The sequence below is a fragment of the Hyperoodon ampullatus genome (assembly GCF_949752795.1).
Source record: "Hyperoodon ampullatus genome assembly, chromosome: 11".
Taxonomy (NCBI): Eukaryota; Metazoa; Chordata; class Mammalia; order Artiodactyla; family Ziphiidae; genus Hyperoodon; species Hyperoodon ampullatus.
This window is the reverse complement of record NC_136924.1, coordinates 7,605,178-7,618,686: the sequence shown is the minus strand read 5'-3', so window position 1 is coordinate 7,618,686 and position 13,509 is coordinate 7,605,178. Positions and strand designations below refer to the sequence as shown.

At 38.5% G+C, this 13,509-nt stretch overlaps 1 protein-coding gene across 1 annotated transcript in view; it reads right to left on the bottom strand.

The window, feature by feature from the left end:
• ACSS3 (acyl-CoA synthetase short chain family member 3) overlaps positions 1 to 13,509 on the bottom strand; it is a gene marked incomplete at both ends in the record, with an annotated part of 153,865 nt that overhangs the window by 25,430 nt on the left and 114,926 nt on the right. Inside the window, one exon of the mRNA XM_079714394.1 lies at positions 1,342 to 1,437. Within this exon, the coding sequence (XP_079570520.1) occupies positions 1,342 to 1,437 (96 nt within the window). The remainder of the gene's footprint in view (positions 1 to 1,341; positions 1,438 to 13,509) is intronic.

Sequence of the window (13,509 nt, the reverse complement as noted above, 5' to 3'; positions counted from 1 at the left end):
TAGCGATGACAAAACTGTTCAAAGGGAAGATTTCATAAAGCTGCGTTCACCCTTCCATGCCCGGAGAAGTCACTGACTTCACAGAGTATCTAGTTTTGCCCTTAAAAAAAAATCTTACATGCCTTTTTATAAATATATCTGCTAGGTTAAACCAAATGATCCTTAACCAGTCATTGTCCTAGAAGGAAAACGTAATATTTTTACATTAGAGAAGCAAAAACACATCTCTAAATTTTGTAACTTACATGCAAATACAAACTCTATGCAGGAATTATATTCTGTTCCTAGATGCTGTGTTTAAGCTAAATTGTGCGACTTTATGCAAATAACGTAACTTCTGTACCTCATTTTTCTTGTCTGTAAAATGAATGTGTAAGACTAAATCAAGTCAGCCCTCTGGCTTCCCTGAAATATTAATGACACTACTAGCTAAGACTTAGTTCAGTCTTTCTACCAGCAGGTGCTATGTTAGTGCTTCATTGTGTTCCATCAGCAACCCTATGAAGCATATAGCACTATTATTCCCATTTAGAAATAAGGAAGTTGAATGTTTGACTTGTGTAACAATGTATAACTTAAACAAGTCATCTTGTATAAGACATACAACTAGGAGGTGAAATCCAGGGGATTATTGAACTATTATAATCACTACCAATAATTTAAAAACAAATATGGAAAAGATAGTGTTTCTCCTGGTCACATACTGCCAGCAAGGATGAAATTATTTTTCTTTTTAGAATCCTTACTCTTTATATTCATTTTTTTAGTCAACAAGGTTCAAAAGCTTTATCATCACTTCTAAATTAAAAGATAGCATATATAATGGGAAAAACTGCAGCTTTTATAACAGAAACAAACAAACAAAATAAAACATAATGGTTTGCATTGTCTTCAGGACCTAATGAGCTGTGTTACCTCAGGAAAGTTATTTAGTCTCTCTGGGCACCAGCTAACTCATCTCTAAAATGGGAATAATATCGGTAAATTAAATATACCTCAGCACTAGTTGAAAAGATGTATGCAGAGTACTTGGCATGATGTATGCAGAGTACCTAGCATGTATTCCATAAGTGTTAATCTTGCATACATATGCTTAACTTGCCTTATATTATGACAATCATTTAGAATATGTCCTTAGAAGTCTACAATCTTACTTTTGATCAAATTGGCTAATAACAAAATTTATCACAAAAAGTTAGACATTTTTAATACAAGGCATTCACTCAATCAAATACTTATTAAGCACCTAGTAGGTTTCAAGCAATACGATTCACACTAAATACAGAAAAATACCAAATTTATTAACATTACATATTTCAAGTTATCAGGGTAATTTCTCACCATTGTATCCTGGAACACTTTTTCCTGCTTGCCCCGGAGGAGGTGTTTTAGAATTACCTAATCCAATGCATGATGCTGTAATTGGGGAACCAGTCTCTGGAGAAATAAATATTATTTATAATTTAATATTTCAACTTGACATCATGATGTTTCTTCAGTGCCTGCACTGCCCCCTCCCTCCACAGAATTTCACTGCATGAGGAATAGATAAATGGTGCAAATGAACTATTTAAAAATGAAACAAATCCAGTAATTGATATGATATTGATGTTTTTAAAATTTAAGGACACAAATTTAGAATAATATATATAGTAGTGCTTCTTTTAAAGAAAAGAAAGGCCTCTCTAGTGTTTTCAGTTGTGGATCAGCAGGCATGAAGAATGGAGAATTACATGACTGTGATAGTTTTACAAAACATGTTAAAAACTGAAAAATCTCTAGAAAAGATGCTTTAACTCACCTAAAGCTATTTTATCAGGGTAAATAACAGCAATGGGCAAAATATTTCTGTTATTTATAGTTTAGTCTCTGGAACAGGTAACATGAAGATTTTTTAAAATATATGAACAGTATCATATTCTAATTTTTTAAGAACTACATTTGCCTAGAGACCTTGCATCTAAAACTGAATTTACCAATGCTTTATCAAATTTCTCTTAAATCTGTTGCTCCTGGACTTGTGAAGGCCCAAAACCTAGGAAAGAAGCTATTTATCTTATGCTGATTATTTCCTCAAGACCAGAGACTTATTCACAATTAGCCTTCATTGATTAACAAAAGTGTTAAATTTGTCTTCTCTGTCTCAAGTTGTAACAGTCACAATAACAGCAGCTATTACGTAATAATCATAAGTTCTGAAACTGATATTTTTTTATAAAAGAATGCATTCATTATTATTGCCAAATATAAGTTTGGAGTTACCAGAATATTTTGAATATGAGATCTGTCTCTATGGAGGGTAAGATAAGAGGGTATTGATGGTAAAAAGTTTCAGAACTACTGGCTTAATATTATACACATAAATGTACACCTACATACACCCAAGGGATTAACTGCCAAACCATTCAGATCCAAAGTAATCCAAAATATTAAAAACATCTATCTTCCTAAGGACTCAGAATGTATTTCTTCCACTCTGGTCTCCACCATGATTTATCATATATTTATATCACTTTAGAATGATGGGAAGAATTTATTACTGTTCTTTACCTTCCAGAGTAGTTCAGTTTATTATTCACGTTTGGATGGCGGCTCAGCTGGTATCAATAACAGAAGATGAACTCTCGATCTTTAAAACCCAGTTCCTGAGTGACAGTCCAGTGCTTAAGGTGCTAAGCCAGATGGTCACCGCTGAGGAGAAGCAGCGAGTAACCAGAGAAGACATTGCTGATGTTTGACAAAGAATTCTCAAATATTTTCATATCATGACAAAAAATCGGGAGGTATTTTATGACATGGCATTCTATCAGCTATGAGCATTCTCCCTACAGCACAATCAAAGCATGGGAGGAAATCCACAGGTTTGGAAATTTAGCAGCATTTTTCCCTTTGCCTTTTGGAAAACGTCTGAGTACTTATCTCAGCTACCCTGCAAGAGCAGTGAGATAAGAGCAGTGGTGATGACAGGAAGCAACCCTGAAGAGTGAGGTGCTTAAAGGAAGGTACTCAGACATAACAAGGTGACAAGAAGAACGGAACCTACTAAGACACATTAGGAAAGGAGATGTTCCCTTCAAGATGCTGCCGCTCCGCCTCCCACCCTGGTGAGAAGCAGCTTCTGAAGTCAATCTTCTGTTTTTAAAGCATATCTTGTTAAGTTTAGGTGCTCAGTAGGGGCACTCCGATCAGCTGAAGTTCAAACTCTTGACACTTCTCAACACCATAAGGCCTCTCAGCCACTTGTCACCACATAGCTCTAGAACGTACAAATGTACCTTCCAGTGGCTCTAATACCTACCAACGGTTCTAGTATCTGCTGCTTAAAAGAAAAACAAAAATCCTGCAACAACGAAACTGTAACTGTACCCTGCTTCATCTCATCTCAGTGTGGATTCTTATAAAAGATATGGGCACTCTGTTCTTCTGAAAACTGGGAGGAAGGGAGTGTGGGAAAAGGAAGGGAGAATAAAACCTACGCTTAAATAAAGACACAAGAAACTGAAGCGCTGTCAATATCTACTGCCTAAGTTGACATTATACCTCCTATTTTTTTTTTTTTTTTGGAAGTACGCAGGCCTCTCACTGTTGTGGCCTCTCCCGTTGCGGAGCCCAGAATCCGGACGTGCAGGCTCAGCGGCCATGGCTCACAGAACCAGCCGCTCCGCCGCATGTGGGATCTTCCTGGACCGGGGCACGAACCCGTGTCCCCTGCATCGGCAGGCGGACTCTCAACCACTGAGCCACCAGGGAAGCCCCTTCCTGAGATTCTTAAGCATCTTTTCATAGTGATTACATACTCATAACCTTTAACCTTCAGCTGTTTTGTTGTAGTTTATGATTGTAAAGCAACTATGAAAAGCATATTTTTCTATATGATTATTTTGACTGAATTTTAAGGGCAATGAAAAGTATTATCCATTCAGTTACTTCAAGAAGATAATATAAGTTTATACTTTGAACATTAATACTTTGAGCATCTTCTTGTCTTTATTTTGCGCAGGGGCCATGCTCATCTTTTCTATATCGTTCCAATTTTAGTATATGTGCTGCCAAAGTGAGCGCTTATTGACTTTATTTTGATATTCATTTAGAGCATTAAAGATGAATTGTTGGTAGTGACATGCAAAGGATACAGTCAGACAAAATGACAGTTCCTAGGAATCTAAGTATAATAAGCAGCCACAGTTAGGACAAAAGTGGGTTGAGAAAGACCATCATGGTTGTTACAGAGACTTTGGTTTTCTCTCTTTATACCCATGAACATCCCAAGACCCAAGAACTGATCAATCTGCACCGCAGGCACACAGATGCATGCTCACACATTCATGCACACAGACTGTATAACCACCCTGGCTTCCCAGCAGGTCCACGTGCAGAACAGGCTTCCAGTTAGGGAAAGCCCCAGGCATGCTGCAGTCCTTAATCAAGCTCCAAAGGATTCCCAAAGCCCCATTTCAAAGACGTTCTAAAAACATCTGCTTCACACTGCCCAGGCTACAATTAACTGGCTAGCAGTTATCTAGCAGACAGGAAATCCAGATGTCACATTTTGACTGGGAAAGAGCTACATTGAACAAACCAGAACATTCTCTTTGAAGAAAAGAATTGGACACTTCATTTGGAGAGATCTTTCCAAAGAGGTCCAACCTTAGAAAGACAACGCTCAGCAATTCACCAGCATAATTTCCTTAGATAAGAGACAACCAGGAAGAAGATGGCAGGAAATTGAAGGCTGTGAAGAATAAGTTACCTTGGTATGTTTTATATTCACACTGCATTAGAAGCTAATACAGACATTTCACTATTATTTTTGTGTTTTTACTGCCACACTCCACCTTATTGCATTAGTGAGCTGTTACCTAAATGAATTTTCCTTAAAAATTCTAAAGGAAGAAAAGGAGAACTAAAAAACATAATTTTTTCAAACATGAATTATGCCATGTACCATGTGCTAAGTGCTTTTTGTTTATATTATTGCATTTAATCCAACTATAAGCTGATAGGGAGAAAAGGAAATATTATTTTAACAGGTGAGAAGTACTAAGGCCTAACACAGAAAATTTAAACCATTTGTCCTGGTTCGCATAGTTCTTTCAGAGCAGGAGAAGAATGGCATAGATAAGTGTGCCACTCATGAGGTTCCCATGTAGAATACAGAGGAGAGAAGAAAACAGAGCTCACCCAGGCTGCATCCCAGCAGAGGAAGAAAAACCTTTGTGACACGGAGTGAGTCCAGTCTCTCATACTTGCAAATGGAAGTAATGGTGGTACATACCACTTATTAGCAAACATTTATTGAGCAGCTATTATGTGCTAGGTGCTGTCATTAGAACTGGGGATAGGGCAATAAACAAAAGTGACCAAAATCCCTGCCTTCGTGGAGCTCACATTAATTGGGGAAACAAACAATAATAACATTCAAAAGTCTAACATATAGCATGTCAAAGAGTGATAACCACTAAGAACATAAAGAAAGCACACATAGGATATGAGAATAGGATATGAGAAGTGATGGGAAGGGATTGCAATTTTAAACTGGGTAGCCCGAAAAAAAACTCCCTGAAAAGTGACCTTTGAGTAAAGACTTGAAAGAAGTGAGGACGTGTGCCTTATACATATCTAGGGACAAAGAATCCAGGAGAAAGGAACCGCAAGTGCAAAGGTACCGAGGTAGGTTTATTCCTAGAGTATTTGAGGAACAGTGAGGCAGCCACTGTGACTGAAGCAGAACAAATGAGGAAAGTATTAACAGGAAATAAAGTCAGAGAGGTAGTGAGGAGACAGCTCACGTAAAACTACTTCAGAGTCCTCTTAAAACCTTAAGTTTTTAGTCTGAGTGATGTTGTGAGCTAGTGTGGACCTTTAAACAAAGAAGTTAATGAATCGCAACAATGCAAATAGAATCTACTTAAATAGTTGAGCATCATGTAGGTTTTATGATCAGGTTTATTTAATTTGGGGTTTTCAGAGCGATGTGGGAGAAAATGATGGACAGATGGGAGCTGTTTTAGGATGGCTGGTTAACGACAGAGATTCCTGTGGCTTTCTGAACAGCAAGAATCAATTCACTAGATTGACAGAAAGCCTAGAGCTCAGTTAGGTGGTAGATGGGAGACAGATTGCCCGCACAAGCCAAAGACAATAACTTTTGTTATATAAGTGTTAGAGTTTCTACAAATCAATACAGCATTTCTGAAAGGCAAGTTGGCAATTCTTATAAAAAGCCTTAAAAATGGCAATTTTTCTAAAAAACTCTTAAAGGTTGAGCATAGCCTCTAACTCAGTTGTTCCACTATAAGGGATATACACAAGGAAATATTTGTAAGAGCTCACAAATATTAAGCATCAAGGATGTTTACCACAGTATTGTTTATACTAGAGTTTAAAAGAGTGTCCAAAAAATAGGAATTATTCCATTAATTATTCCATATTAAGGAGTAATGCAAAACCAAACACTAGGAAAATGTCTAGTGATAGGAAATAATTCTCACAAAATATTGTTTAGATAAATGTTGTAAAACAAAATGCACAATGTGATTTAATTTTTTTTTTTTTTTTTTTTTTTTTTTTTTTTGTGGTATGCGGGCCTCTCACTGTTGTGGCCTCTCCCGTTGCGGAGCACAGGCTCCGGATGCGCAGGCTCAGCAGCCATGGCTCACGGGCCCAGCCGCTCCGCGGCATATGGGATCCTCCCAGACCGGGGCACGAACCCGTATCCCCTGCATCGGCAGGCGGACTCTCAACCACTGCGCCACCAGGGAGGCCCGTGATTTAATTTTTTAATAAATAATATACACTGGGCAAAAATATACATCTTGGCAAGATACACATTAAAATATTAACAGAATTTCTTAACACCATTTCTGAATGGTGAGCAAAGGAGAAATTACATTGAAGAGTCCAAAGGCTACACCACAACCTTGAAATCTCTCCACAGTCATGGATTAAAGGTGGGTGCAATTTGTTTAATACTTCTTCTACTGTCTTGTGATGGCTTTGAGTAACAGAAAAGAAGGAAAGTGATGCTTTGTCAGTTTACAGGCACAGGCCTTAAGAAATTTAGAACACTGTCTCAGGAACCCATGAGGTGCCATGTAAGGTGGTCCACTACTCTGAGTCCGCCAAGCTAAAAATGCCACTTGCAGGCGTTCTGGACAACAGTCCTAGCTGAGTCCAGCCTTCCAGCAGTCCCAGGCATGAGAGTGAAGCCACTTTGGAGCCTCCAGACCAGCTCATTCACTGCACAATTCTCTCTGTGTTGTCTCAATCACCAGTACTTGGAGCACAAAATCCCCAGCTGATCTCTACTCATATCTTTGACCCATAAAATCATGAGATATGGTGATTATTTTTAGCCACTAGGTTTTAGGGTAAATATTTTTTACAGCAGCAATAGATACTTGGAACAGTTGACAGTAAGAATATTACAAAATCTTTCAAAAAAGAATTGTGCATGTAATTATACGAAAACACTCTCTAGCCTGCAGTTGAAATCAGGTTCTTCTTGTGTGCTTTGAGAATCATTTGTATCAGCAGAACCAAAGTCTAATCCCTGACATTTTGTGCTCAGGAAATGTTTTCTGCCTAGTAAATACATACTTATATAATTTTAGGCTCTGACTCCCATTATTAAGATCAGTGTTCTTAAAAAATAAGTAGCAAATCACACAATGCAATCCCAAAATGAACAAGAGAGCAAGAGAAATAGAGGACTCAGGAAAGAGAAAAAAACTGTATGTTACTGTTGCAATTCTGTTACAATCTTTTTCTTATTCCAAGAATGATATTCAAAGGTCAGTCCTTCAACAAATATTTATTGAACATATCCAACCTACTTAATACATTTCATTTGGGGAGAAGAGAGTGTTAAAGATGGAAAGACAGCCTAACAGAAATAGAAGTTATGTGCAAAGCTGAGACATCAGACCACCAAGGACTGACTTCAAGTTATTTACCAGAGCAAGGCTTGCAGGGCTGGGGGGGTGGGCGAGAGGTGAAAGAAGAGAAATAATAAGGAACAAAATGAGAGCGGGGAGCAAAGGCAGATCGCGAAGTGTTAAGAAATTTGGATATTATTCTGGGAACACTGGGGGACTCAGGGAGTTGTAGCAGAGGAGATTTGTTCAGATTTGCACTTTAGAAAAAGCTCTTCGGGCTTCCCTGGTGGCGCAGTGGTTGGGGGTCTGCCTGCCGATGCAGGGGACGCGTGTTCGTGCCCCAGTCCGGGGGGATCCCACGTGCCGCGGAGCGGCTGGGCCCGTGAGCCACAGCTGCTGGGCCTGCGCGTCCAGAACCTGTGCTCCGCAATGGGAGAGACCACAACAGTGAGAGGCCCGTGTACCACAAAAAAAAAAAAAAAAAAAAGAAAAAGCTCTTCACTTGCAAACTGGAGCACTAAACTGAGAATCCCAACCCAGAGCAAGAAATCCGTTAGATGTTGGTGGTCTGATGCCGGTGAGTGGCAGTGGAAGATGAGACCAAGTTGGAGTTACACTCAGAATCAAAAGGCCTTGCTGATGGTTTGGATATAGGGGCAGGGCAAGAGGGAGACATCCAGGACAACCCCCAGGGTTTTGGCTTATAGACGAAAGACAACACAGAAAGAAGAGCAGATGTGAGTGAGGGCTAAGAGGAAGAACAGTATGGCAGGTTCAGCTCCATAAATAAGTGCTCCTGCTGCATCTGGAGATCTGCCACTGTGCTCCCACTGCAGGTCTAGAAACACCACATTTAAGCAATATGGATTTTAAAAGTTGGTGGCCCATGCAGAGAGCTGAAGTCCTGGAAATAAATCAATTCAGTGGCACAGGGCCCTTGAGTCATATTAATCACAGCATCATGATGGGCACAGAAGCAATTTGTAAAGAAACCATTCTCTACACCTCTAAGTCTATACTGTAAGCTATAAATAACCTGCATGGTGGTAGCAGAAAGAAAGTAGAAACAGTGAGATGTACACCAGTGAAAGAAAATCAATTCAATCTTTTGTGTTCACGAGATGGTACATTTTAAAATACTGGATTCAACGCAGCCTACCTTTTGGTACTGGAAGCAAACCATTCATTCAAGCTGGGAGACACTGGTCTTAGCCTACTCTCTCACCAGCAAACTGCCTCTAACCTTAGAGAAACTCATAAATAACCTGTAGTTGAATTAGATTAAAAATGCTGTATTAATGCAGGCATCAGATAAAACATAAGAAGAAAGGGCTCTGATCAACACAGAACAGTGAGAGTTCTGGTTCTAATCTTAACTAGCTAGTTGACACTGGGAAATTAAATTCTCTATGATTAATATTTTCATTTATAAATTGAGCTCTTATGTTCTAAGTTTTCTTGAGTCTGGACTATCTACCGACCAGGATGCTAAAAATGGCCTTTATATTCATGAAAGGTTATTCACAGAAAGGAAAGGAAAGGAAAGGAAAAATGTTTATTGAATGTTACGACAGGCCAGGAACTTGCTGCATTGTTCATACACATTTCACTTCATTTCAAGCTTTCTACAAGCCTGTGAGCAAACACACGTGCACTAGATGAGAGACTTCCCAGCGGCTACAGAGTAAGTGGCTAAACCAGGATTTAAACAGTCTTATTGTGATTCAGTATCCCTTTTTACTACCCACATTGCTTTTCCAAGGAGAATAGTTGCCTGTTATTTTCTAATTAGAACGGACAGCAAAAGAGGAATTGGGAACTACTACTTAATGGGGCCAAAGGGCCCACAGTGCAGAGAATTACACGCAACAAGGGAAAATCAAATTTCCAGACAATAAGGTTTGTTAAGGGAGGGTTTAGGAACTCTTTTTCTTGTAAAGATCTACAAAAACGTGACATATGTTCACCTTTCTAGAGTGTATTAAATGAGATTCTTGCCAAGGGCAGGACCATTAAAATAAATGATATTTCAAAGACCAAACCAATTTCATATTATTAATCAATTTCTTTTTTTTTTTTTTTTTTTGCGGTACATGGGCCTCTCGCTGTTGTGGCCTCTCCCGTTGCGGAGCACAGGCTCCGGACGCGCAGGCCCAGCGGCTATGGCTCACAGGCCCAGCTGCTCCGTGGCATGTGGGATCCTCCCGGACCAGGGCACGAACCTGTGTCCCCTGCATTGGCAGGCGGACTCTCAACCACTGCACCACCAGGGAAGCCCTTATTAATCAATTTCTTATTGTTTAGTCTCTTGTCAAAAATTATCACTAATATAATAATGAGCATAAATAGGGATTCTAAAAAGCAATTATACATATCTGAACTACTTCATGTATAGTAATCATATCTGAAAAAAACACCAACTTAGTGTTCTTCCCACATTATAATGCTGTAAAGATGAAAATGTCTGATTCAATGGCTGCTATTTGACTTGGGATATTCATTTTCAGATGGATTAATAATTTGTAAACAGTTATTCATTTCAAAAACAGAAAGCCTCAGAAAGCCTCATCAAGCCTAACATTTGACAAAAGATTATTGCTTCCACAAACCAAATTCACACAGCTTACCTCTAAGCTCCTGCTTCTCAAATTGTCAGTAACAATTACCTACTTTTAAACTAACGAAGACTTGCTCTAAATGAGAAAAAAAAATGCTGTTGCCAGGCAACAAAGATGACATCAAGACATTTCTCCTCTCTCACCAGATGAATACTTTCACAGTCTTACTAGCTGAACACTGCTGACATGACACTGTGTCTATAGGACTGCTTTTCCCAATCACAACTTCTCATGCCAACTATCTACAATTTATTTCCCATGAATGAAAAAAAAGAGATGAATTTATTCTTGACCATTCTGTTGGGAAAAACAAAATTCATCAGACAATAGTAATTCATTCATATTACTAAAGACTCTTTACATTCTGCTATTTGAAAGCATCATAGGGTATATTCTGGACAAGCCAGTTCATGGGGCAATGGCACTGCCTATCCAGTCTAATCCTGAGTTCCACAGTGTGTATTTCAAAGTCTACTTCAATCCACCATCTTTGAAAATGCAGGCCTATACTTTAACCAAACCTTACCATCACAGCCCAAATTTGATGGGCTCAGAAAATATTAAGTAAAACCCAGAAAGCAGGGAATGACAATTGAAAAGTAAAACCTAGGAAGGCAGCATTTGGTTGTATATAGAAATATTTTACTTCAAGATCTGCAACCAAAGGAATGTATGCTAGTAGCTATTGGCACCCAAACCACAGAGAACAGATTTTTGAATAATTAAAGACAGAGTCATCAAGATAAAGTCACCAAGAAGATACTTTCCTTGCTGTATTGTCAGCCATACAGAGCTTTTTATCCCTTAGCCCTAGGAAGCCATTTTGCAGGAAAACCTACAGGATTTTGCATGGGGCACAAGCTAGGTATGTTTAAGATGGAAGAAAGTCACACACTAGCACATGGGTGTAACAAGGTTTAAAGAAAGGCAGAAATAACAAGAGTCATAAAACTCCCAATGTGGAATTCCAGGGATAAAGAGAATACCCTTCACAGACTAGACTCAGAACTACACACTGACAGACAAATCCCTCTTCAGTAAGTATATCAGTTCAGATGCCTGAAAGTGGAAAGTGTGAAAATGCAAGGGTAACCAAGGAAGAGGACAATCCAGAAAAAAATGTGGCTTAAACTATGACACTCTACCTATCAAGTCTTAAATCACATTTAGTCTCCCCAGGAGGAATGAGACAGTCCTCTATTTGAGCCTGTATCATTTCTCATAGAGATCTCTGGTTAGGATAACTGTTATTAAACTATAATGAATTATTCCAATTTGTGGTTTTGATTCTTGTAAAGAAAAGATATTGCTGCTTTTAAATAATCCTGGGCTAGCATAGCACAGGGAGATCAGCTCGGTGCTCTGTGACCGCCTGGAGGGGTGGGGTAGGGAGGGTGGGAGGGAGGGAGACGCAAGAGGGAAGGGATATGGGAACAGATGTATATGTATAACTGATTCACTTTGTTATAAAGCAGAAACTAATAAAAAAAAATCCTGGGCTAATGGATCTTCTCCAGATATACCTAAGGATAAGGACTGAATTTGGTCAGCTTAACCAATTTTTGTGGGTTAGAACTTTTGTCCCAGTTGTCTATCCTCAGGAAGTATATCCTACCAAACAGTGCAAAAATAAGGATTATCAGGTCAAGTAGCCTTGACACATTTTAATAACATGGTATTAGGATGTGTGTGCCTTTAGGATCAATGATTTTGATTTAATAACCAGCATGACTGAAGTTTGCTGGAGCCTGTGGGTCCATTTTAGTAAAATCCAGAATTGTCAGATTCTTCCTCAAAGGAGGAGCATTTAGGCTATATATAGAATATAGTTACTTCAGAACTAGCAATTGCAACTAAAACTGCAGCAGTTCAATCAAACAGGGAGAGAAGTGCTGTGATTACTTCAAGATATAAGAACTCAGCAAAGATGGCTCAAGGCAGATAAAGTAAGATCAATGGCCACCAATGTCTCAATCCATTAGGAGATTACCATTTTCTCATTGAAGTCCCTCCTAGGGGTTTTAAAAATTCTACGAAGAATTCTACTCCTCCATTAAAGTGATGGAAACAAAACAAACAACAAAATCACCCAGTGCTACTCAAGTTGGTGGTCATTACCTCATTTCAATTACTTCATCACTATGGGGTGAGCAGGGCATCACTTAAAACACTTTAACATAAGGTTTGTTTCTTCTGATGGAAACCACACAGATTTGTTTTGCTAGCAGGTGGAAAGAATCATTGATTCTTTTGATCTAAACCCTTCACCAAGTTGTCCCTTATAAAAGCTACTGTGGAACTTGAGTATTCTAACTTTGCAGTGGTTATCTTTATTTAAGTGACGGATAGCAAGTAAAAGAATAAAGTGTTTCTACATAAAATTAAATAACATTACAAAGTGGGATACCAAACTTTTTTGTTGCAGTCATTTCTAAACTAGTGCCATGTCTTATAGTAAACAGGAAGGAAAGAGAGAAAGAAGGAAGGAAAAAGAAAGGGAAGAGAAGGGAAGGCCGGAAGGCAGGAAGGAAAGAAGGAAGGGAAAAAGGAAGGAGGAAACTTCAAAAAGGGATAAGGTCGACTATGTTTTGGGTTTTAGTACTTAGTTGTTTAATTTTTTTCTTTTTTTTTTTGTACTAGGTGATTCACTCAAAAGGAAAACAGTTCCTTCATAGGCATCTTAAATAAGAAAAAAAATTCTTGCAAAGGACACAATGCACTGCACTGACAGTTCTTTCTTTGTGCTGTTTGATTTCTGGAAAAGCTCATCTTAGTACTAAAAATGATCTAAAACAGTACAGTGTTGTATCTGGTGATTGTACAACTGAGGATAATGAAGTTCTGGCTGTTTATTTCTTTGTACACAAATTATCATATCTTAAGGGAACAATGATCAATTCTCTTAATTTCCCCTTTTCAAATTATGATTGTAGCACCTCTATTTCTTAACCCCTATTTAAAAAAATGAAAAATTCAGTCAATAATCCAGATGCTTCCAATCGTCTTATGGATAA